Source organism: Myodes glareolus, chromosome 14 (genome assembly GCF_982192425.1).
Source record: "Myodes glareolus chromosome 14, mMyoGla1.1, whole genome shotgun sequence".
In the NCBI taxonomy this organism is placed as follows: Eukaryota; Metazoa; Chordata; class Mammalia; order Rodentia; family Cricetidae; genus Myodes; species Myodes glareolus.
In genome coordinates, this window is record NC_142039.1 from 46444466 (window position 1) to 46471663 (window position 27198).

At 41.3% G+C, this 27198-nt stretch overlaps 1 protein-coding gene across 2 annotated transcripts in view; it reads right to left on the bottom strand.

Moving 5' to 3' along the window:
* Positions 1–27198, bottom strand: part of Cdkal1 (CDKAL1 threonylcarbamoyladenosine tRNA methylthiotransferase) — a 525008-nt gene that overhangs the window by 86016 nt on the left and 411794 nt on the right. For both annotated transcript variants that reach the window (XM_048428030.3, XM_085699329.2), the window contains one exon: positions 26314–26376. In XM_048428030.3, the coding sequence (XP_048283987.3) occupies positions 26314–26376 (63 nt within the window). The remainder of the gene's footprint in view (positions 1–26313; positions 26377–27198) is intronic.

The following is a 27198-nucleotide window of genomic DNA, read 5'->3' on the forward strand; positions in this document are numbered from 1 at the left end:
AGACAGGGTGCAGAGATGACAATAGTGCTCACTGGTGTGGGCTACCTTAACCTTGAAGGCCTCCAGAAGACCAGGTAAAAATAATTTGTTACAGCAACAGACAGACAGCTAGCAAGTAATTCTTCATTGTGACCACTCTCAGTGCAGTGTTCACAGAGGAAGTGTGCAGGCTGTCAGGGAAGAAGAGGACATTTCTTTGGCCCAACCAGTGAGTCATAGTTCTCAACCCTCTCCACGCTGGATGCTAGCTGTGAACTCTTCAAGCTTTCAAAGTTCTAAGAGCCTTTGGCTAAGCTTTCACAAAGTGATTCCTTCAAAATCCATTTAGACGCTGTAGGAACACTGTTGGCAGCTAACCACGGTGGTCCTCCTCATATTGGACATGAACAGTGGAGTGGAAGGTAGCTGTTTACCCCATCTCCACAGCACACTGACAGTGTGATGGGAAGAGGGGACAGACAGAGCCTCACACACATAGTGACAGAAGTAAAGAATGTGACTTTTGTGATGTGTCATAGCAGGACTATTGAGTCCCACTTACAGAGAGAGACTGTCCACGTCCCGACACTGATCGACTCTGCGACACTAAATGCCAGTGAACAGAGGACACCTGACTTCAGCTAATGGCAATGGACAGCCTAGAATGAAAGCGCCTGTTCTCTGATTGGGAGAGCTTCGCATATGTCTGGTTGCTTCTTGACAATACGGCAACACTAAAAACTATAAAACAGGACAACAAAGAAAAGTGTGTTCCTATGTTTCTGATAAGGTAAAAATGTAGCAAAATAGATGCATTAATGCAATATCAACTGGTTAGCCCTGAAAGCATACACATACAAGTAACATTACAGAGTGAATAGGTTGTATGTATATATTTAGAAATATGTGTCTCTGCTAAAATAATGAAAGAAATATATACCATGGATTTGAGAGAGCAAGAGGGGATGCATTGGAAGGGTTGGGGGAAGAAACGAAAGGACAAAATGATATACTTCTATTTTAATTAAAAAAATATTTGAAAAAGAAGTAGTTCCTAAGGTTTGAGCAGACAGATCAGCAGGTGAAATACTTCTTGCACATGCATGACAATGTAAGTTTAATAATTGAAATCCAAGTAAAAAAATGTCAACCATGGTGGCACACATCTGTAATGGCAGTGCTGGAGAAGTAGTTTCAGGAGGATCCCTGGAGCTAGCGGGCCAGTCAGTGGAGTCTCAATGAGGAGTTCCAGGCTAATAAGACACCCTGTCTCAGAAGAGAGAGTAGACAGGGCTGGAGGAATAACATCATAGCAGATCTTTGGTTTCTTCATGTGTGTACATGGACCTATGCATGTACATGTACACACCTATATATGCATGCAAGTTACAAATAAAAAAGTCACTTATCTTTGGTATCTATAAACTATGGAGGGATTATTTACAAATCTGCTGCACATTTAAGCAAAATACAAGGTCTGTGGAGTAAGAAGAAAGCCCCCAGCTTCCCGCCACGTATGCGCAAGCCCTGTCCTGAAGGAGAACAGCCAGGCTCTGTCCTCTTGGAAGCCACCTGCCCTGCCTCCCTGAGCTGATGAAATGATTTGCTTTAAAAGACTTCTCATTTGGTCCTGCCCAGTCTTCACAATGAGTGCCCTAATTTCCAGAAGTACAGACCAACGGCTTACTTGTTGCTTAAAGAAAGAAATGAAATCATACTGCATTTCACCAGTGCTTGGCCCCTAATGGGTTAAAAACAGTTTGTAGCCTGAGCCAGAAACCCTCAAGGGAACTCATGCAAGAAGCAGAATTCAGGCAGCAGGAAGCACATGTATTCTTCATTTCATTGGCTCTTCACGGTGACTGGAACGTAGGGGGAGACTGTGTCCCAGTGCATGCACTCACGTGTAATAGACACAGTGCAGGAAATGTAAATCAGCATTCGCCTTTACAAATGGTAGCACTAGAATTTTACTGGATGAATCTTACAAACTATTACGTAGAACCAAAGTACCTGTCTTTTCAGGCTTGAGGTCACCAAGATTTTTCTTTATTCTTTGGTAACAAAGCAAGTTCACTAAGACAGTAAATCCCTTAAAATAGGGTTAACTTGGAAACAGCCTAGCCAGTTGACGGCTATTTTGAGATCATCGAGGAGATGCACAGCCGAGACACCGTCCCCATCCTACATCCTGAGCGACAAGAGCGTCGCCACAGTCGGAACCTGATTCTGCAAGGTTCTGCTTTCTCATCTGTCTACACGGTGCTGTGGACTGGGAGTCTATTTAGAAAAAAAATCAATTAATAAAATCAATTAAACAATGATGAGTTCTAAATTATTGGAAGAAACATAAAAAATGAATTTTAAAGTAAAAAAACAAAAGGTTAAAGGAGTGATTTTACCCCAGAACGGTTTTTCCCAGCTCTCTGCATGCCATCTTAGAATGACAAGTCTTAAGATGGCAGTTTCTGTGCAGGTGATATCTCACGGACGTTCTAGGGCTAGTGCTCCTGGTGCTTAGGCGACTAATTAAACCTCCTGAAATTACATTTCAAACAGGAGCTGCGGCTGGCTTATTTCTCAGCACAAACCCTGAGTGTGTGCCTTCCTTTCCAGGCTTTAGTCCATGATTGATCACTATTATAGTGGGTGCCATATTTTGCATTCTGCGGCATACAAGCATTAATCTTCGCTCACACTTCAATAGTATAATTCATTAAAACCCATACTTTGAGTCTGGCACACATATAAGAAGATGTAACCACATAGGAATATGGTATTGTTATGACAAAACACAATTAATAAAACATAAAATGTGTTTTTTGAAATTATGGTTTTAATTTGCTACTGTAAGAAATATGCTCCAGCAATGCTGAGCGAGGTAACTTCCCAGGGGAGTTGTAACCCAGTCCCTCCCGCCTCTCCATACTGAAGGATTATGATTAATACTAAATCTCCCCTTCTGGAAAAGGCCCTAGCAAATTTCTAAAACCAAATTTGAACTACTGATAAGGACGGAGGCCCTACATTTGGAGCCCACTCTCTCAGGCTTATGAATCCCTATTTTGCCTTTCCTGGCCCCTCTTCTTTCTTAGCATTATTACACAGCAGGAGACAGAGCTCACAGAGTGGAGCCAGACAGAGATGCAGGCACGCAGGCACGAGTAGGGCAGAGCTGCCCCCGGCGACCCTGCATGCGGATGGCCTACATTTAGTGCAAGGAGCTCATACCACAGAAAAGCAGCAGTGTGCCACTTGAATTAACCCGTGTTTCAAAAGGCAACTGGAGAAGACAGCAAACACAGGGGCTGGGGTGATGGACACGCGCCTCTCTAAATCCATACAAAAAGTCAGCAGAACGTGGTGTGGTCATGCAAATTGTGTACACAGTCTCTTGCTTAATTCCCCAATCTTCATAAACAAATGTATGGGGGGAGGCTAGCAGAAGTAAAAACAGCATTAATGGGTTGCATATTAATATTTATGCTTTACTATATAAAGACCTTGTGTATATTATGACTCTGCCTTGCGAGCTGAATGAATAACTAATGTTACATTATGTATGGGTACATATTAAGCAGACATGTCTACACTTTCTTAGTTCGGGATATGATTAATGCAGCCTATCAGAAGCCAGATGGTGCAGAACCAGAAGCATCAATCAAAATGAAAAGACCACTGCGTGCTATCCACAATGAGGTTCTCACAAATGGAGATTCTGTTCACAGACCCTAACTGGTAATAGGCAGAAAACGCCAGGAACATAGCTGCACTGTCCCACTGGGATAAAAACTGGTAGCTGAGGCCTGGCTGTATAGAAAATCTGGTGTGGGCAAATTTAGCCTGGAGTACTCAGCATCAGAGCCAAGGAGGCCTGGACAAACCAACAGCCCATCCTTAAGCTTAAAAAATGGAGCAGCAGCTTTTAAATTATTTTAATAATGTTAACGCTGATGACAGATTCTGTCAAACAACTCCCATCTGATTTCGGATGGGACAGTGCCACACAGTAACAAAGCAGCTGCCACTGCCCGTCCAACATGTAAACTGGCATCTCACTTCTTTTGGATGGGCTTTAATATAAATAACCCCAAATGTTTCAGTGTTACTTTGTAGTCTTTTTCCATGAATCTATGGGAAATGGTTTGAGGCTGTTAGTGTTAATCCTAATGACTATTTCTGGGGCAGTTGAGGGGAGAAAGGTGGCCGATGGACATTTCCTGTTTCTTTAAAAGCTTTACATCAGAACAACCAGAGAAACACAAGATGCTTTGTCTCTGTAAAGGAATCACATGTGCTTAGAAAATGTTAAATGATCCCTGTGCACTCTGGGGTTTCACTCACACACACACACACACACACACACACACACACACACACACACACACAAAAGAAAATAAATACATAGGAACTGCCTCTCAATAGTCACTGGAATTCTAGTTTTGGAGACAGAGACTTATGTGCAAGTGAAGAGAAAATCCCAACTAATACAGCTTCTTCCAGAACGGTTCTACGGCAAAAACGTTGAGATACTTAAATGGTATTTAAAGACACAAGAATAAAGGTCAGTAAAAGTGAAAAGCCTTAATGTGTTATATAAAGATATGCTCCCTGTAATATAAAAACTATATTGTAACTGGCTCCACCTTCCAGGGATGGTCTGGAAGGAGAGCTGTCTTACTTTATGGTTCGGCAGCAACAGTGACATAAGGACTGTACATATTAACATAGATAAGTCAGACGAGTGCATTTACAGAGTTAAAAGCAATGGCATTTCCTTCTGTCTTCATTGTACAGTTCTGAAACAGGGCTGGATTTGTAACTCATGTAAGATATTTTTCAACCATCTTCTCCCATCTCAGGAACATTTTCATAAGAGCACTGGTATAGGTTTATGTAGACACAGGTTCTTAGCTGGGTGTCACGGTGCCACATATATAACGGTGACCTTAGCTAAATGACCCAGAGGTGAGAGAACTGGTTTCTTTAAAGGCAAACATTTACAATTTTTCTCCCTCTCTCCCGTCTTCCCCCTTCCAATAATGCAGCAGAGAGATGTAATTTTGTCTTGAAGATTATTTCCTCAGGGTAGATTTTCAGAAGCTGAACTACTCTGCTAACTCATGTGAACTTTAAGTCTCCCTCTAAAATTAAGATTTGCATCCTATACTGTAGTGTCAACTTAATATACTTTAACTTTACAGGAAGAACAATGATTTATAGCTATTTGAATTTATGTTGCTTCAGTTGTCAGCTAGGTTAGGAATTTTTCTGTGGCTACACATTTCCATTTTAAGTCTTATTGATACCCTAGAAAATATATTATCTATTCATTCAAATGATCAAATCATGGGGCTGGAAAGGTGGCTCAGCAGTCAAGGGAGCTTCTTGCTCTTGCAAAGGGCCCAAATTCCATTTTCATCACCCAGGTCAAGTGCCTATAACTGCAACGCCAAAGGACCCAGCACCTTCTTCTGGCTGCCAAGAGAACCTGCACTCATGTGCACATGCCTCCAAACAGACATGCATAAACACATGCATATTATTTTTAAAAATATTTTATAAAAAATCACAACATGCATTATTTTGGAATATTGAAATTCTCATTGCTTGAGAGCTAAAAGTTGTATTTCTTCAAAAATATTTATGCCTGGGCGTGATGGTACACACCTTTAATACCAGTCTTTGGGAGGCAAAGGCAGGTGGATCTCTTTGAGTTCCAGGCCAGCCTAGTCTACAAAGTGAGTTCCAGGATAGCTGGAGCTGTAACATAGAGAAACCCTGTCTGGAAAAACCAATATACTTATTTATGAATAAAAACTTTTCCTTACTTCAGGCAGGTCTTCTCTGAAGCAATTTCAAATCATGCAATAGAATTTAATGCTCTGGTCCAATCAACAGTTCCTGGCTATGATTTCCCAGTGTTAGGAGCGTTACATGGGGGCTGGTCTTTGGGAAAGTCAAAGGGAATAAGTCTTTGTTTCCTGGTTACAGAAACTAGGACAGCTAGCATCTAAGTGCTTCTGACTAATTTATGGAGGTGTTTCTATTTCAGTAAAGACCCCACAGGTAAGAAAGACACATGACAAGAAATGAAAGAATAGTAGCTGTATTCAAATGTACAAAAGAAGAACAAGTAACCACACAAAAATATACAAATCACACTGGTTCAGATACAAGGTATAATTTAAGAGCTAGGTGTAAACCCTGGACAGGAAGTTACTATCACAAACAACTGGGATTACTGAAATTCAGCATTGTTTATGTTAAAGATCGAAAAAAAAAAACAGTTGAAACACAGAGATATACATATCTCTGACAAAATCACAGTCTTTTCAAAAGAAAGTGGAATTTACTACTTCCAGCCCTCCCTAAAGATAACGATAGTGTATAAAAGGAAGAAGCCTGGACTCTTCCATGAGACTGAAATGCAGATTGAATATAGTGTCTGCCCCTTGTGTATGCCACATAAGCATGCTACCACTGAGTCTTTTATTTTTATTCCTATGCATGTGTTGTATGTAGTATATATGTATGTATGTATGTGTCTGTCTATCTATCTATCTATCTATCTATCTATCTATCTATCTATCTATCTATCTATCTTGTAGGGTTGTAGGTATCCAGTGTGGCATGGAACTTGCTATATAGACTGGGCTGTCTTAGAATTTACAAGATCTCTACCTATGCCTCCTGACTGCTAGGATTACAGGTGTGCTGTCACTAGGCCTGGCTTGGGAACTTCGGAACTTCAGAACAGTTTACGCATTATTCTAAATCATAAGTAGTGTTTGGGATCACATATTTTTCTTCAGAAATTTTTAGTGTGTGTGTGTGTGTGTGCTTGCCAGCGTGAGCCATGTGGAGGTCAGAGGACAACTTGTGGGACATAGTTTCTCTTCTATCATGTGGGTCCTAGGGCTTAGATCACCAGGCTTGGAGGCAAGCATCTCTCCTAGCTGAGCTGGCTGGCTGGTCTGAGGGATCACCTATCATGGGAGGCAGGGCATGGGAACGAGGGCTAAGCGCTCTTACAGCACTGATGCTCTTACAGTCACCGCTAACTGACAGGTGGCTTCTGCCACACCTTCACATTGACAACTCAGCACCCTGGGCCTAACCATAGCATTTCTGTGGTGATGGCAGCCGAGAGGCTGTCAGGAGGCAAGAAACTACCACCAGCTCAGCCCATCCTGGGCTTCCTGCCAGCAGAAAAGAGGCAGGTTACACATGCTGCATCTGACTCAGGATCATGTAGGTCTATAGCAGAGTTCCTTAGATTTGTTCCACCTGCCGCCCTTTTCCCTGAGAAACTGTCACATGACTCCAGGTATTTAGGTACATAAGAGAGGTCAACTGATAGAATACTTACTAATGGTAAATCAGAGACAAATGTATTTTAAGCAATTTTTGGTATATATGTAATTTTACTATTCATTAAGGCTGAAAGCACATTTGCATAATAACAAAATTGTGTGTTTATATATTTTGCATAAAGAATTAAATCTTGGCTGAGAGTTTGGTGCTACAGAATGTGAAACATCTTCAACACTTTTAAGTTGATTGATACTTTATGATCCTCAGTGCTGAGAATATTGCTTTGAATAAATCTGTAGCACAAAATAGCAGAAGTACATTTAGGGCAATTTTCAGAAATTACTGGGAATTCTGTCTTAACAGCAAACCAAAATTAATTCTCTCTCTCTCTCTCTCTCTCTCTCTCTCTCTCTCTCTCTCTCTCTATATATATATATATATATATATATATATATATATATACATACATACATACATACATACATATACATATACATACACACATATGTGTATCTCTATATATACATATTTGGGAACTCAGCAAATTTTGAAATCAAACACTGTAACATAATACAGTCTAAAATTGTACCAGTTTGAGATGTATTTGCTGAGCAATGATGGTAAGAAAATATTAAAAGTCATTGTTTCTTATGGTTAAACTAATACATATGGATAACGGCAGGGCAATTAATACGTACAGTAAAAACACTGCAGCCCACAGCATAGAGGAGCTGGGAACTAAGCTGAGTTGTTTCAGGCAGTGTTTGATGACTCCACATGGCATGATGGCACGAGCTGTGCAGAGCAATGCAGGCTGCAATGAAGTCATGAGATGCAACATGGACTAGTACATGAAACACAGTTTATTTTGAATTAATTTTCTGTCACTGCACATTCAAGAAACTGCGTGTGTGTGTGTGTGTGTGTGTGTGTGTGTGTGTGTGTGTGTGCGTGTGTGTATGCTGGTGCACTTGTCCATGGCCGGACATAGGGAGGCCAGAGTTTGATGTTACGTGTGTTCCTCTATCATTCCCCACCTCAGTTTTTGAACAAAGTCTCTATGTGAATGTGGGCTTGCCATTTCAGGTAGACTGGCTTGCCAACAATTCCCCAGGAATCTTCTTGCTCTTTGCCCGTTTCGAGTCGGGGCCACATATGTTTGCTTCCACACCTGGCTTTTAACATGTGCTCTGACAATGCCAACTCAGGTCCTTGTCAGGATGTGCTTTTTTTCTTGAGCCATCTCTAGCCTCTGGAAAAATTTTATTCTTGTCAATTTTTTCTTAAGCTCCAAACTCATTAGGCAAGCGCAGTTTAAGAAGCTACGGGCTCCATATGGGGCTGTGCATTAATCGGGCCACAGTAACTTCTGCAGAGAGGATGCCTGCCCTTGGATCAAAGCCAGTAAACTGGACATTCACATTTAGTTTAGTAAAATCAAGGGCCTTATTGAAATGTTCCATCTTGTCTGCCAAAAAGTGGGGTACTCTGGGCTCCAGAGTAATTGGAAACCAAGGGGCTCTCCAGACTGCAAATATTGGAAAGCCACATTATCTAGAAACAACAACTACAACAACAGCAACAACAACAACAACAACAAACAGTAGAGGGGAAAACACCTACAAAAGCCAAACACGGTGTGGTGAAGTGAAAGCCATACCAGACTAAGGTGCCAGCTAATCTCAATTTAAGGTTCAGATCTAACATTAAGTAGCCAACTGTGTGTGGGCCTCTGTTTCCACACAATACAAAGCAAGAAAAGTGATGGAACTGTGTTACACTGACCCTCTAAGCTCCCAATCCATCTCAGGGCTTTTTTAAAGACTCCAAAAATTTTAAAATTTTTACTGTATTTAATAAGCCACCAACCACCAACATACCATAAAAAAAACCTTGTAATCATGCTTTGGATTGTTCCGAGAAATCTTAGTACTGGGCATTTATTTATTTATTTACTTACTTACTTACTTATATTTACCAAACTAGACCAGGAACATGAACTATCTTCCTCTAAGTGGACAGCTGAACCACACACAGTGGGTACAATATGCTAATGCGCCTTCATGCTTGGCAGCACAATTCCAAGGTACAAGAATTCTGAGGGCTCACCCTGAAGCCACAGTCAACCACAGGCCTTTCTGACCACCGTGCCATGGAGAATCTCAGTGCTACTTTCAACTGCCTTGTTTTCAAAAGCACCAGAAAAATTTGAATGGCTCAGAGAACCAGAACAATATTTTTATTTTTTTCATTAGATTTCCAGATGACTAGATTTTTAAAATCTACTTTAGAGACCCTGGTAATATTTCTGAGTTCCTCAGTCACATGCTTCCTTTAATAACAGTGAGATTATCTCAGTGCTAGTATTCTTTTCAAGATAAAGAAGCATAGCAATAAATATTTATTGATGGAATTTACAATACTGATTGCTATAACAAGGAATACTTATGGAGCCTGTTTTGTTTTCCAGGCCTGTGCTCATCTCTTCAACAGACATTCTCGTGTTTAATCTCTATAATTACCTATGGGGTAGGTACTGCTCTGTTGTTCCATTCTAGAGATGGGAAAGCCAAGCCTTAGAGCAGATGAGTTATGCATGCGGTGCACACAGCAAACCACAGGTTCAAACCCTGAGCACACTGCATCTCCACTATGCAGAACAGCTTCGGATTTTACTAACCTGAGTTTTTATGATGGAGTGGTCCATTATGCTGCTCGGCGTGCTCTCCTAGAAGACTATGGAGCATGTAGTCTATTTAGAGACTCACCCCAAGGAACAGCCATCACTCCTGAGTGATACACTTTCCACTAGCACAATGTAAGAGCTGTGCACTTAGGTATTTGCCTTCGCTTCCCAGAAGCCTAGGCTTTTATTCATAACTGTAGTCAGGACTCAGATTTGGTTAGCAATACAGCTATTATTATTATTACAATGCCTTACATTATCCAACCTGTCTTAAGACTCAGTGTACACCTGAAGATGACCTTGATCTTCTGATCCCACTGCCTTCATCTTCCAAGTGCACCGCCACATCTACTTTGTGCATACTAGGCAAGCTCTTTACCTACAGAGCTGCATCTCTGCCTATTAGTTTACTGCAGATTTTTAATATAAGGAATTATAAGCTTTCTTTAGACAATAATGAAAATACTTTAAGTATTAAATGTCATGTGTTGGCCACACAGAATTCTTTTTTAATTATAATGATAATTTATGAGGCGATAAACTTTAAATGCAACATTAAACTCTGACTTGTCAGGAGGAAAGTTTGCTTCAACATACTGCTAGAGATTCTGTGAGTCATGTTAGTCTAGCACGAAGCTGGGAATCAGAAAAGACAAACAACTCACTCAGAGTTGTCTAGGTAGGTGGGCAGCAAAGCGTGGCTTTGAAGTCAGTTCTTCAGACTCTGTTCTACCCATCTTCTAGAATGTCAGTGAGTGATAATATTTGTATAAAAATAGCTCATAAATTCAATGATGCAAGTTTCCTATATTGTTTATAAAACAGTATATGGCATACATGCACATCTGATTCCCTGGAGTTTTCAGGGGAAACTCAAATTGTTCAGTAACACCAAACAGTTGTAATATTTTTATATGTATTGCATCTGAAATCAAATGTACAATTCAAATGTCAGGAAGATCTTAGATATAGATAATACTGTTTCATAGATTTCTCACTGGAAATTCAAAACGATGCAATATGACCAAGTATTCCTACTATGTCTATGTGTATGACATTTCAAATTAAATACACACTGTTCAGATGTTAGTAAAACTTTTAAATATGGATATTATTATTGTGCAATATCGTGAACATTTCTCCTCTCTTTCTGCCTCCTTTTTTCTCTTGTAGAGAACGCAGTAACCTTTATCCCTCGTACCTCAGCCGCTGCAAGGTGACAGGGTCCACACTCGCAGATCTTTGGGTAAAAACCTTCACTGGGTCAGGCACAGGGTCAGGGAAGTATACGAAGCCCAAGTCAATTTCATTGAATAGTAAAATTTCAGTTAGCTTTTCTAGAACATAGATCTCTCTTCCTCATTTTTGACAAAGTGAGGATCAGCAACAGTTATTTTGGTATCTCCAAGGAGGTGAGCCCAATAGTTGTATCATCAACGAGTGATCTTCAATAACAAGATACCACTCAAATCAAAATGCCTCATCAAGTGAGGCATGCTGGTGCCTCTGACTTCAGAGTTAACTCTTGCTTAAAGCAGAAACCACCATGATAGTCTGTTAAGGAATCTGATCAATTATAAATATAAAGCAGCTCTGTTTATTAAGAGCACATGTTGATTATTTACAATAAAGTCCTAAATAAAACATTGAATAAAGCAATTAAGTTCCTAAAGTAAGACTGACATCATCAGACTGAATAGATACACTCAGGACTGCCGTTTGAACAGTATCAGTAGAGATCAGTTGTACTTGAGGGGCAGAGAGAAGCACTGCCCACACAGGGGTGAGGCAGGATGACTAGGGAAAGTGACAAGATTTAGGACAAGTCCAGAGCAGCAGCAAAGGAGGGGACTGCGCATGTAGGAGAGGCTGAAGCTTGAGTGCTCAGTAAAGAAGGGGAGATAACTTTATATGAAGCAATTTGCATAAATTATTCTTTTAGAACATCTAGGAACAAATCAGTGTTATATACATGTGTAGGACCCGAGCATCAACACATTGAAAGGCACCTGAGAGGGTTCTAATAAGCTATTAAGGCTAAAAATTCTTGGAGCACAGGAGCATCTTGCCACTGTGAGGAGTTTATGTCCTCTTCACAGAGCTGCAGAGGAGAACAAAAGTAGCTTATAAGTTATTACATATAATTTTATATAAAATGGAATAAGAAAGATGAAATTTAAATTTGGAATATCAGAGTTGTCCATATCAGCCTTTAACTTTCTTGCATGAGTATGGACCACAAAAGTGGAAGTTAAAGGTGAAACGCATGGCTCAGATATTCACATCAATAATATCCAAGTAAGAAGTCAGACCTTTAAAAAGCATTGTGCTCCATCCTGAACCATACTCCTCCTCAGGAAACCATCATCCTCATTCACACTGAACATCTATTATCTGCTGACATCTACACGAATCCAGAAGGGACACAGACCTTTCCAACACAGCCCCTGTCCTCAGAGAGTTCACAGCCATGAGACTGGGAAACAGCCTGGGGGAAAACAGGAAAAGCCCCTGAAATCCTGGGAGCAGGTGAAAGCACAGGGAAATGGGGCAACTTTCAGAAGGCAGAGCTGACTACATGGACCATGTCAACAGAAGCTTCCAGAAATAGAAAGTGAGGCACACAGACATGGAGAAAGCAGAGTAGAAGAGAAGGACATAATTTGGCAAGGAAGGTATAAGAAGATAGGAGGTCAGGTGCCACTAATAGGGCCGGAGAAATGGCTCAGTGGTTAAGAGTGTTTACTTCTGCAGCAGAGCACCCAGGCTTGGTTCTGAGCACCCATGTGCTAGCTCACAAACATCTACAAATTCTTTCAAGGGATCCAATTCCTTCTTGTAGCCTCTACATGTACCTACATATACATGGTACACAGCAGCTCATGCAAGTACACACATACACACACAGACACAATAAGAAACAAAAATCTTTTCTTAAAATTTAAAAAAGAAGTTACTAGCTGGGGCTTTGTTCTATAAATGACCTAGGGCCATGAGGTATTTTACAATGGAGACAAACATGATCTGGACAGCAGGTTACTAGTCTCTGCTTGTCAAAGCAGTACAGGAGTGGGTTGGGTTTGGAAGAGGTCACTGAGAACGGAACAGAAATCCTAGTTTGAGAGAGAAGTTCACATGAACACTGTCAAAGGCCACAAAAAGGATGAGGTCAGATCTGGGACAGAGAATAACTCGGAATGATTTTCTGCTTGGTGCTCTTTGGTAAGATGATACACAGCACACGTGAGCCAGTGTTTCAATGAGGAGCTTGGCCATACACCTGGGCAGGGGTACCTTGTTTGAGTGGATGCTCTCAAGTTCGCTGTATGCATGCCGGGATTTGTGGGAGCTGATATGGTGATAATGGGCAGAAGAATCAGAGAGAGAGAGAGAGAGAGAGAGAGAGAGAGAGAGAGAGAGAGAGAGAGAGAGAGAGAGAGAGTGTTCAATGAAGAGAAATCTAAAGAAGAGAAGGGAAGAGTCCCTGGTGGCATGTGTAGGACTCTTATCACCTAAATTTTATGAAACTTACAGACTTAGGTAAGTGTTTTACCACCTTAAGGGAAGTTGTAAGTACAAATCTCATAGATTCAGACATTATTATGAAAACACAGGTTGGAAAAGATCTTTCAGTCAAGAATAAAGAACATTTTGCTTCATGTAAAAATGAACACATTTGAATTCCCAAATCTAGGTTCAAACATCTCCAGTACAAAAAAAGGGAGTAAAGTAAATTAACTATCAATCAAGAGAGCTAGCTCAGCTCCCCTAGACTTCAAGTGTTAGTGGCTGCTGGCCTTCAGGGCACTCGTTTGGTGACAGCTGGGGAGCAGGATGAATCTGCTGTCCTAAGTCTCACCTCAGGGACGGTGGTGTTTAACAGGAGTTACTAGCTTTGCCTCAATTTTGAGAGCAAACTTTCAGGTTTTGACCTTATCTTTTCCAAGAAAGTAAAAGGTGATTGTGGAATCAGATACACACACTGGCAAATGGACCTGTGGTAAATGGACCTGTGTGATACACTGAAGTGAACTCCAGCCATATTCGGCACTCAGAGGAAGGGGGAGAACTGCAGTCTTCCCACAGAGCCCCGAGAGAGGACTGGTTGTGCTGGGATGGGCAGGTTCAGACAACTCTGGTACACTCCACTATGATTAAGGCACTGGCGATGTGCAGTTCAGAGTTGGGCTGTCATAGAGTCGGGTTATGCCAGCTAATTCTCATGTTAGCTGAGCCCATGCGACCCTCAGCATGCTACTACCTTATGTACCGTCCACACATCTGCCAGTCTTCTCTCACGTTATGTTAATGTTTATAGAAATGCTCCACATTTTTATTTCATGTCTCTTTTTAAAGTAACTACATCAGTATTATTTCCTTTTAAAATTGTAAAAGATTGAAAGAGAGACCTATGTCATATAGAAATACTGAAATGCATGTCATCAAGTTAAATGAAGTCTATTGCAGATGGCAGTGAAAGAATCTGAAATTCAAACCAGGTTAAAGAAGCAGAGCCTATGTTGTAAAGAAGATGCTCTTCAGGCCATTTCCTGTGATCCTGGAAGAAGACGTCAACTCCTCTAAGCTCACGTCCAAGTAAGAAATTCATGGTACTGCAAAACAGAAGCCTTTAATATCTTATCCTTCCTAGAGTGGAAACATACTCAACAATAGTTCAAGAATGCATTTGTTGTAAAAATTACAACAAAAATGTAAACCCCCCAAAGGTAAGATGGATACAAAACCTGTGTAATTCTTATTAGTATCCCATGCAGACGATGTAGAATAATGCATAGGGACCTTTGGAAAAATTTCTCAGGGACGATATTTCAATAAACCCTTTCAGTGTAAGGTTTTTGGTTTCATGAGTAAAGATTCCTAAGTGTTTAACCTAAGTTCCAGAGGACTTGTTTACTGTTAAAATGAAATCAAGCATTTTGTGAAAAGGTCAATGCATGTAGGGGACTTGGGGTAGAATGGGAATAAGACCACAGAACCCCAAGGCCTATGGCTGCTGGATCTGCTACCCAGGAAGGACTAAAAGAGTCCTACAATGCTCTGCTTAAGCTTTGTAGGAGAAAACAGATGAATATTTCTCCAGCCAAATCATATTCACTCAGCACTTCCCATTTGCCACTGTGCTAGATATGGGAGAATGCGATTCAGCAGGAGCACAATCATGTTCTGATAACTATATTACACTAGCAACCATATTTATTGACAGCATACTGTACAGTAAGTATCAGTGGTGGGTTAGCACCCTTGTTCATTGTAGTAACAGCTATTTACTAGGCAACTGTTATATACTGTGTACTGCTGTACTTTATCATATTGACAATCCTATAAATAGTAAACTTCATGGATTCATTCTTAGTTACTTTACTATTGTTGGGATGAGACACCACCGAGACCAAGGCAACCTATAAAAAAAATATTGATCGGGGCTCACGGTCCCAGATGGTTAGATGCCATGACTATCATGGCAGAGGGTATGGCAGCAGGCAGGCAGATATAGTGCAGGAGAAGTAGCCGAGAGCTTATATCCTGATCCATAGGCATGAAGCACAGAGAGAGCTAACTGGAAATGGCATGGGCTTTTGAAAACTCAAAGTCCCCCCACCAGTGACATACCTTCTTCAACAAGCCTATACCTAATCCTTCCTAAAGAGTTCCACTACCTAGGGACCAAGCACTCAAAGCAGAACACTCGAAGACACACTTTCCCTGCATGGGTTAGAATCTCTCATCTTGATGTGCACCACTCGAACAAGCAACATCTTTTATCTTTCATGGCACTGTATTAATTCATGGTGAGACATGGAAGAGATAGCATGGCAGTGTGAAACAGAGCAGTGCTGTCATTTTATAGAGGAAGAAATGTAGGTGAAGAGCTTGCATCTTGTCAGTACCACACGTAGCTAGTATGTGCAAGAGTCAGAGGCTTGTAACATGGAGGTAGCTATCTACAACCAAACACCCAATCTTATTTTTAGGGTTATTTATAATAACTAAGAAAATACACTCACAAGAGTAAAAGAAAAGATTTAAAAAGTAAGGTGACACAGTGTGTCAAGAGTGAGAAAATAAGCTCCAGCTCTGCTAGAAATACGACAGAGAGTATCGAGTAGAGTGGGCACCTGATGATATCAACAGTGACTTAAAATGCACACATCTAACTGCCAGACATTCTTCTAGCACTTTCTTACAGGTAGGTAATGGTGGTACAGGCATGGGATGGCATATTTACAAGATTCTATGGTACAACACTCTAAGATCAAAGGACCAGAAACCACTCCAAGATATGTCGATAAGAGTACTCTTAAATAAATATGGTCAGCATCTGGTCTGGAATATATTGCTATTTTTTGCAAAAAGAATGTGACCGTTCTTTACGTAATGATCAAAACAATCTCCATGATACACTGTAAAGTGAAAAAAAGCAATATAGGCATTCGTAGTGCTTTAATGTTTAAATTTTAAAAAGCATGTATCTATATTGCAAAATAATTCTAGAAGCATTCACACAAAACCAGAAACAACTGTTGCCTTTGGAGAGGGGCCTAGGAGTCTGCAGAACAGGGCCAGTAGGAAGACTTTCTTTGAATATGGTGTTGGTGCATGTATTGTCTGTTTTATAACTGAAAATGAAAAACCATCTTTGTACACTCTCCCACAGCAGGAGAGTATGCACGATGACTCACCCTCCTGAGCTGTTACCACGTCCCCACTGTGTCCCCCCACACAGAGCCCCAAACCAGAACAAGCGAACTGAATTTCAGACTGGCATATGTTGTGGGATGAGGAGGAAACGCCCTGCATTCTAAGGTATGAATAATGCACTTTGCAGTACGAAATAAACTACCAAGTTGTACCCTCAGTTCAGGTCTTCTCCGAGTGGAAGGCGAGGAAATGTAAGTTAGGGCTCCAATTCTCAGGACTCTCATAGTACAATAAGGTGAAGTGTGATATCAACAGTGAACATGCGACAAAGAAAAAAATAAATACAAAGTGATCCTTGCTGCCACCTCACCCTATGTCCTATTGGACTGCAAGCATCACACCTGGTTTGTCAAGAAAGAAGAGCACGGAGTGCCAGATGGCAGAGGCACACACAAGCTACAGTTGCAGGAGAAAACCTTCCTTGTGTGTTAAGCAAGATATGAAAGAGGTAAAACCAATGTGGGCCTTGAAGGATGAGTAAGTATTCAACAGGGTGAGAATACCCATTCTTTCCTGTGTAGCAGCGATGTGAGTCCAGGGGCCCCGTTCGTCCGTTCTCACCACGGAAGATGGACGCACACAGTGCTGAGTGCACATGGTACTCGCTCCCGTGGAAGAAGAATCCAGACTATGACGCCCTGTGCTGCAGAGCTCAGAAATGACACCCCAACAAGAACACAAAGCCAGGTCATCTAAGCAACTCTGTGGGAAAATATTAATAAAACAGGAATCTGAGCTATGACCAGGAAAAGAGAACCAGACTGCAGGTCAAGAAAACGAGGACAAGAGAAAAGAGAAGGAAACTAGTTAGTAATGGGGAGAGAGCGTGGGAGGCAGAGACCCCAACCACCACTACACCGCTTAAAGCTTCACGTTTACATCGAATTATAACAACAAACAAAATACTAAAGACAAATAAGCAGCTTTAAGAAGCCAAAATTAATTTAGAGAATTTCGTTTCCCACAAAACAGCTAGATTATTATACTTGCCAATGATTTAAAATGGAATACACTTGTGCAAAAGGACCTCGGTTTTTAGAGTTCTCATACTTTCCTTTGCACTCAGATACATCTACAGGTTTGAGCTCTTGTGTGAGCAGCAGGAGACAACCCCAGAAGGAGTCGGAGAGGGAGGAAGTCAGACAGCGCCCTATGGGAGCTGCAAGCCAAGAGCGGCCAAGAGCCGCTGACTAGCTTCTGTGCACCCACCTTCTGGGCACGTCAGCTCCAAGACCCAGCGCCTCTGCCCAAGCTGATTCTGAATTAATCAGGCTAGGGGACCTGTCCTGTCTCTTATTCCTGTTTATACCTCTGTGTAGACTGAGATTTGGGGTTGAAGAGAGAGAAGGAAGAAGGTCTCCCTCAGCCCTGAGTGTAAGTTGTGTTTATCAACCACCTCTTAGAGGACTGGTTACAGCCAGTCTCCACTTATTTGTGCCACACAAGTAATGGGCATATACTCTGGAGTAAGGCTTCCAGAAAGTCTAGCTATGTGGCCTATAGTAGCTACTTAACCTCTCTGTTTCAGGTTCCTCAGGGGTGGAACAAGGTACAAGAAGTCTAACCTTCTTGTTATGTGTGATGCTTCAGAATGTATATGGAGGTCAAAGGACAACGATCTGGAGTCGCTTCTCTCCCTCCACGTGTAAATGGGTTCTGGGAATTGAACTCAGGCTGCAGGGCTTGTGTAGCATGCACCTTTCTCAGCTGAGCCATCCCACTAGCTCAAGAGCACTCTCTTTCAAGAGCTACTACTGTGACTGTTGAATAAGTCATGTGTGGGCAAAGCTCTGAAAGAGAAGCCAGCTACACAGTGGGCCTTTAATGGTTGTTTTAATACAACCCACGGCCATAATAAAGATCTCTTTGGCTCTCATTCTCATTGTAAATTCTCAGGCTAACTGGTAGACCTGTGGGTCCCAGGGTGCAGCATTTTAGCAGCATCACGACTGCTGTCCTGTGCACTACTTGTTCCCACACATCCCTGCAGCTGCAGTGGCCAAATGAACTGGACAAACATGTAAAACATATTGTTCAATTTTAATATTCCATTGAAAGGAAAATATACACAAATAATACCAAAGTTAGGCTCAAGGAAACATGACCTGCTACTTAAATGTGATGTTGTTAAAAGAAAGCCAGAGCTGTTGGGTTAGGTTAGCACGGATTAGACACCGTGAAAGCAGGAAACTGCTGAGCTGTGGATGCAGACGTGGTGACAATCACAAGGCCATCTCCAGAAGGAAGGCATTTTAATAAATGGAAGTTGATTTTATATTCAAAGGGTTGTTTGTGTGGGCTTTATTCCGTGGCCAGGTTGTTTGCTTGTCTTTAGAGGGGAATTGAGGGGGTAGATTTAATCTTTTCTTGAGGTTTTACATCCTTATATTCTTAGACCACAACCTGAGTGTGACTTTTGTATAAGGATGTGTGTCATGTAACAGTAAGGAAATGCTGTAAGTGAGACATTTATTCAAAATCTCCTGATATTTAGCAACATCCGTAAAATTACTTTAAAAGCACTTTTGTCTTTGCCAAGGATGGAAAATAGAGTCACATGCACAAATGGCTTTGGGCAATCTGCTACAGAACTGTTTTAAGCACAGCATCGACACACCAGATCAATATCTTGTTTCTTTATCTGCACATGCCATGAGAAATCTGGCGACCATAGAGTGCCGGATCAATTAAAAACTGAATTCGCTATTTCCAGACAGCAGATAGCTTGAGGTTCTGTAGGGCCAGCAGGCAGGGATCCAAATCCCATCTCTCTCTGGAAGCACAGCTCACAGCACTCTGATGCTGTGTTATGTTGGAGCATGGGGGAGGGGGGTGAGGACTTGACAAAGCAGTGAATGCTTCCTTCAATGCGGAGGCAGCCATCAATCCTCAGGCAGTGGGAGCTGGGCACAAGATTTCTGCTGCTCTGCATCTCTACGGCATCTGATTAATGGACATCACCACAGGGTGTCTGAGCCAAGACCATACATTTGCGTACAAGGTATGATGCAAGTATTTATGAAACTGACGTCACCAAGATTCCCAACCTCTTAGAGAAGAAAGGACAGTTATACACAGCCCAAGACTGTTGGTGAGGCCTTCCCCTGGATACTTCTGCTCAAAGCAGAGCTGCTAAAATTTCATCTCATATTTTAATTTTTTATTGTATTATTTTATATAATAACTTTATTGTATAAAACTTCACCAAGCACTAGTAGATAAGATTCCCAGACTTGTTTGTATAAACATGTTCTTAAGGTAGTCTTGGGAAGTGTGGGTTACTGAAATAAATTTTTGTATGTTTGATATTATAATTTAAAAAATAATACTTGGGGTGTGATAAGAAGATGCTCAGTGGTTAAGAGCTCTGGTGGCTTGACTGGATCCAATTCTCAGAACCCATATTGGGGCTCACAGCCACCTGTAACTCTGATTCCAGGGAAATCACATGTTCTCTTCTGGCCTCCACAGTCACTGTGTGCACATGTTACACAGACATACATGTAGGTAAAAACATATACACATATAGTAACATAATAAACTAAAACTTCTTGGGCTGGGCTCAGTGGATAAAGTACTTGACATGCAAGGGTGTGGGATACAATAGATTCTCCAGGACCCATATAAAGCTAGGGAGATGTGCTGACTGCCTGAAATACAGACTTTGTGGATTGCTGGTAAACTGGCTGGCCAGGCCAGCTGGAATAGGCCAGCTTCAGGTTCAATGAGAGACCCTGCCTCATCAACTTTGGCTCTCCACATGTTTGTGCACACATGTAGCCATACACATGAAAATATGCATACATAGACACACAAATAAAATGTACCAATACATCATTTTAATTATCTCATGTTAGGCTTGGAGTAATCTTTCCGGGTTTTTTTTTGGGGGGGGGACAGGTGGGCGGGCAGTGTACCAGGAACAAGCTAAAAACCTTGTGCATACTTGGAGACAACTGTACCAGTGAGCTAGCTAATACGCTCCTGAAATAATCTTCCCATATGTGTACATGTGTGCACATACACATGCTAATGTGGGTACACCTAGGTACATGTGCACATGGGTATATGTACTTGTGGAAGTCAGAGGTCAACTAGAGCTCAACAAGGGCTGTCCACCTTTATTTACTTTTGAGAATTAGTCTCTCACTGGCCTAGAGGTCACCAAATAGGCTAATTGATAGTGATCCCCAGCACGGGTATTAAAAGTGTGTGCTACCATACCCATTTTTCTTTTATTTGGGTTTTGGGAATTGAAGTCAGGTCCTTACACTTGGGCGGTAACCATTTTATCAACTGAGTGAGGTATTTGCCAGCCCTCAAACAGTCTTTAAGATGAAAACACAATAATTTAAAAACTGTTCATATGTCTCACAGTACCTGACTTATAAATAACTAGTGTGGGCCATACTGGTCAACACACTTCAGCTCTTACATTCACATCTGCCATTCCTCATCTAACTGCTCACACACACCCCAACATTCTTTAAGGTAACATCTCACCTACTCAAACCTTTTCTAAGAATGAATTACTCCTAAAAGGCTTTAAGGTAAGTACATTTCCCCACCCCCACAGCACCCATGTTTCCAAAAATAGAACATATGCTTCTCCATTGTTTTCAAACAAAGTGCGTATCTCATGATATAAATGAATCCTAATGATCAACGCTGGGGCTGTTAAAATGCATCAGGTATCTGAGTCTTGGGGTCTAACTTAAATGGTCCTGGGCAGCTGTACTTCAGAGGTCCTGGTAACAGACGCCAGTCTTTATGGTTCACTCTTGCTTTTCTCCCTAGACTCTGGATTACTGAAGCAGTAACTAGCCTTTTCTAAATTGCTGTTGGAGTTGACTTTGTGGACTGGGCAAGCAGACATGTATATTGGTTAGGGTGGATTTAAACAAAAGAACGGACTGTTAGTGGATGAGGGACCAAAGGTAAAATGAGATGGTTGTGGTGTGGGTGGGTGGGGGAGAGGGGGTGGATTTAAACTGTCCTCTGAGCAGTCTGGGCCACACTGGGTCTTTGGCCAATTCTGAGCTATATTTTGACTTAGCCAGATCACTGCATAAGCAAGATCCTGACGTATAAACAAGCACTGGTGCTCATCTTCCTTCTGTTTGGAGCTGAAGTTGTCAAGTGCACTCACGCAGCTATTTTCTGAGATACACGAATTTGTTTGCAATTTTATGAAATAAATATCAAAATAATAGCCATCACCAAAAGACAAAGAAAAAGCCCACTCCAACAAATGCAGATGATGTACAGTGTTTTTTTTTTCCTGAAGCAGTCCCGTTAGCTTATGTCTATGTCTATGGAAAAACTCTCAACACAGCTATCTGTTAAAGAATAGATAAGGTATGCCTCACAAAACCTAGAGAGTGCGACAGCAACAACACATTACAGATGTCTTAGTGGGGACAGAGTAATCCACTGAGATTAACTGGTTTAGAATTTACTCAGCTCTGCAGATGTTCAAAGCTGCTACAGATCTGCACCGAGTTTTCTAACTTTTTCCTTCAAAGTCGTTTCATATTTTATCATGACTTTTTTTACATTAGCAGATTATAAACATCTGTGTTTAACTAATAAACCTAGATTTCCCTTGAACACATAAATTCCGATAAAACCTAAAAAGAAAAAGAAGGGCAAAGAGAAAGAAAAAGAGAGATGCATGTTTTATGTGCAGAATATTTTCTTCAGGATAAAGATACACTGCACATGTTAATTGACATGCATTCAGTAGGAATATTCTAATTATAGCCTGCCTAACTTACCTGTGACTTACAGAAAGGAAAAACTCAATTCTGGATTGACACTGCATGCCCTGAAAGGCCCGCAGGTGGGAAAGCTCCCCTGGCAGTTAGTGTGCTGTTTTCAGAAACCAGAAGCTCTAGTTATCAAAATAGCAGAGGGCAAAAATGGATAAAATATAATCAGATTCCTTGCTATTTGGGGGCTGCCTTTCCTGATATTCCTTTACTTAGAACAGATAAGGAGAATATGTGTTGGTCAAAACTGTTTAAATGGTCTTTTAAAAAGTTATTCCTGTAAAAATCCTTGACAATGATCTTTTTAAAATGGAGAAACAATGGTCGAAAATGAAGGCTCTCCAGGTCCCCAAGTTGAGAAATGTTTCCCAACATCTATTTAGGTGCACACATTGCTGTTCAGCTTTGTTTGCTTTCGCAATAGCATTTAAGAGAAAACTGAGAGACCATTTACCACCTACACAAAAGCTTTAGGGTGTGATTAAGAAAGGAGCTCGGCCTCACTGAAACAGCATGTTTGTTTAACCTGGTGACTTTCCTACGTCTGGGCTGAGGCAGGAGCAGCCTGGCTGTGAGGAAGCGGGGAGGGTGACAGAAGAGCAAACACACCTGACTCCCCGCGACCAGGCTGGAACACTAACTACCCTTTGTAATGACAACTGTTTTAGCACTTACCAGTGGGCAAGGCTATCATTTCCCTGACCCTCTGTAATTTGGAATGAAATCCCAGGAAATGATGCCAGCTGAGGCACGGCGGCTAAACTTCTGAGCTCACTCAGCATAATGAACCCACTGAGACGTTGAGTTTTTCTTCTTCGGCACACAAGGACATCAAGGGGAAAATGAACAGTGAAGGCACAGCCAGAGAGAGAAGAATATGAGCACATGCACTCTCACGGCCTGGCCCACGTTTATTTTAGTCTCCCATCTTGAGTATTCTGGAAAGTTTCAATCATATAGAAAAATACACAGAAGAACAAACCCCCACAAAGCCGTCACTCAGGTTCCATAATTGTCAACACATGGTCCAGCTGACTTCATGCACCGTATCCTCTCCTTGGAAGTTTTTAAAAGCAGTTTCTAGACAAGCTATGTTTTATTCTATGTAAAGTTTCATTTACAATACACATGTATATTTTCCTAAAGTTCACTCCAGGAATCTCATCGAGCATGAGATATTTGAATCAACTTTAATCACATCTTGTAAAACATTTTACACTCAAAACTATCTACCTAGAAAACTGATTTGTCTGGCTGTAATTGGATAATTAAAATGACAAAGTAGTGTGAAACACAAGTCCCTATTATCTATTTATGGTAGGGGGAGAAACACACTCTCAGATTGAGAAGACAGTACATGATCATGTCTTCCTATGTTTCTAGTTTTTGTTTACATTCAATCAATGATGAAGGAAAAGTAGTGTCATTAAAATTTACCAGCACAGACCTTAGAGAGTGGAGGAGGTTACTAAAGGGCCGGAGCTGCCTCCAACACCCCCGCCCTTCTCTACAAACATATGCAATAAAAGAGAATGCCAACAGACCAACTTTTATGGGCTCACAGTCATTCCTCCAGCAGGCTAGCTCCTTATAATAATTTATTACTAATCTGAGAGCAGAGATCAAAAGGAATTCCTTCTAGCATTTCTAGTCAATTCTTCATTGCCAATGACTAATTTGTAGGGGAATGAAGTCCTCACAAGACGAGGCCAAAATCATCTGAGGTGACTTTGATACAATGCCACAAAGGATATGAAGAGGAAGCCAGTAGGAGCTACATATGGCTAGGCTCCATTAAGAGTTTTAATAAAAGAATAAAGGAATTTCCCTCATCTGTGAATTTGAAAAATGATAGAAGTTGCAAAAATTCAGACAACTCAAGGGAAACCTTTGATTTGCAAAGCTTTTGAAAATTTGTTGTTCTTAAATGCTAACTTCAGTCATTAGTGCACTTATGCTAATTAAATGGCCTCATGGGGGGGCAACACTCCCCACAGCAGTCTGGCCAGCCTTGGGCCACTGCTGTCACACGACTATTATATCACCTTCCCACTGCACTTCCAGATGTTACTGGCTCCCAGTCTCTTTAAAACCAACCCCTACTTTCTGCAAAGTAACTGACTGAGGCCGGAAAACATTCCTCTGAAATAATAGTTTTGGGGGTCACACATCTCCCCAAAGCATAAACACTTCCCTTAAAATCTGCTGGTGCTAAAGTCAATTAGCCCCTTGTTACACACTAGAAATTCTAAGTTCGTTGAGGTTCCATCAACTGCTGGCACACTCATTTGGTGTCTTGAGTCTAGACATCTCTCTATTCTCAACTGAGGAATGACATTTTTTTTTACATTAGTTATTTTGGTGGGATGAAAAACTTCACACCACGTCTGCCCACAAGTTCACAGGTAAAGACTCAGATTTATAGTAGCATTTTAACTGTGTGATTTGTTTGTTTGTTTCCTTTTGAAATCACCTCAAATTAACTGATTTATTGGAACATTTCATCTACAGATTTTTTTATACAAGCCTCAGAAAACCTGTGATGTGTTGCTCTACAAAGATATAGAACACTAGGAGCTCTAATATTGGCCCCAAACACATGATTTTTGAACTTAAAAATATATTTTTTATTTTATGTGTATGAGTATTCTGACTGCATGTTTGTGCACCACTTGTGTGCAGTGCCTGTGGAGGCCAGAGGAGGGCTCTGAATGGCTTGGGACAGGATATATAGCTAGTTGTGAGCCACTGTGTAGGCGCTGGGAATTGAACCAGAGGTCTCTTAACCACCAAGGCATCTCCCCAACCCTTGATGCTTGCACTTTTTACAGGAGACCTTACCTTTTACAAAGATGGGGTTGAAATGCTTCAAGGTGAAAATACACCTGAAGTTCTTCAAATGCAGGGGTGAAGAGTTTGGGCACAAACTGAACAGGAATGGCTCTGGGCCTTTCCCGAGCAGCAGGAAGGAGCACAGGAGCCCTTGCATCTTGGGCTTCTGCCTTGCTAGTCTTGAAAGGGGCATTCCAGATATCAGGCCCTGTGCTGCTTCTTGTACACATTATTATTTTTTAATATTTATTTATTTATTATGTATACAATATTCTGTCTGTGTGTATGCCTAAAGGCCAGAAGAGGGCACCAGACCTCATTACAGATGGTTGTGAGCCACCATGTGGTTGCTGGGAATTGAACTCAGGACTTTTGGAAGAGCAGGCAATGCTCTTAACCGCTGAGCCATCTTTCCAGCCCCTTGTACACATTATTTGATAAATGGTACATATTAGAACAATGAAGAATCAAGATTTGAAAGTAAACGTTTCAACTGTCTCTAAGCCATTCCAAAGCCTGCCTCACTCACCATAGTATTTCAAAAGAGAACATCAATAAACTAAAATAGTAACCACTACTTCCATCTCGAGAGAACACTCGAACTGCCTCTGCAGGATCTGACACTTCACCTAGAGTGATGGTTGGACTTGGTTTGGGGTAGTGCTGGGAAGTGAGCCCAGGGCTTCTGGCATGCTGAGGAAGGGCTCTTCCACAGAGCAACAGCTCTAGACCCCCGTAACCACATTCTAATTCGAAAAAATAAATGTAAGCAATTCAGTTCAGAAATAGAAATTTTGTTTACTTTAGAAGGCACTTTAAAATAGGAATATAAATGTACCTGGTCATGCATTTCAAAATCGTCACAAACCTGTGAAAACTGTGCAATTCATTTAGAAAGATCTAAGTCTGGGAGGCATCACAGCCAAGCCCTCCCCGACATGTTTCCTGGAAGAAGGATTGTCAGCAGACACTCTAATCACAAACACACTAATCACACGCTTCCCTTACCTTGTGATCATATGGATTGTAGGAGTGAAACACCCGAGAGAGATCTTTTGTCCTTTGCTTTTTCTGTGGAAGAAAAACCACAAACACTTGAGTTGACAGGTAACAAAAAATACGTGTATGTGTGTGTGTGCATTTTTATCTATAAATAGACTATTACTTTGTGAAAATGGATACCAGTCAACTGATACTTATATATGTCAACTGTCACGTAGCAGGCAGGTCTCAACTTTCCGAATGTTGTGACCTTTAATAAAGTTTCTCACATTGTGGTGACCCCCAACCATAAAGATATTTTTGTTGCTACTTCATAACTATAATTTTGCTGCTGGTATAAATAGTAATGTAAATAATTTTGGAATTAGAAGAGTTTTGCCAAAGGGGTCATAATGCACAGGTCGAGACCCACTGTCCTAGAAAGTTTTGTAATTGAGGCTAATTATCATCACAGACTATTTCCAAGTACACACCAAGAAACTAGAGTGAGGAGAAAGAAACCTCAGCATCTATTTGGGATTCTTTCAACTCTGTTTTTCAGCTCCCAACTGACCCTCAAGCATTAGAATCTACTGAGTGGCACTGCTGCTGCACCAGGCTGCCTGGCACATCTTGAGTCTGCCTGCTTGAGCCTGCAGTTGCTGGCGGACCTTCACTATGAAATGGTTCTACAGCCCCAGGGACCAGTGTGGTGTATTCCGTACACAGTACGTATCCAACAACAATGGTATAATGAACCAGTGACACACTGGAGGCAGAGAAGCATGAACTGTCACAGGTCTCACAGGCAGCTAGGAAAAGACAGGCCCTCGACTTAGAACAAGGGGCTCTTCTCAAGCTAAACCCAGACTTTACTCAAGACCTCGAGCCTGCTCCCCAGGCTCTGTGACA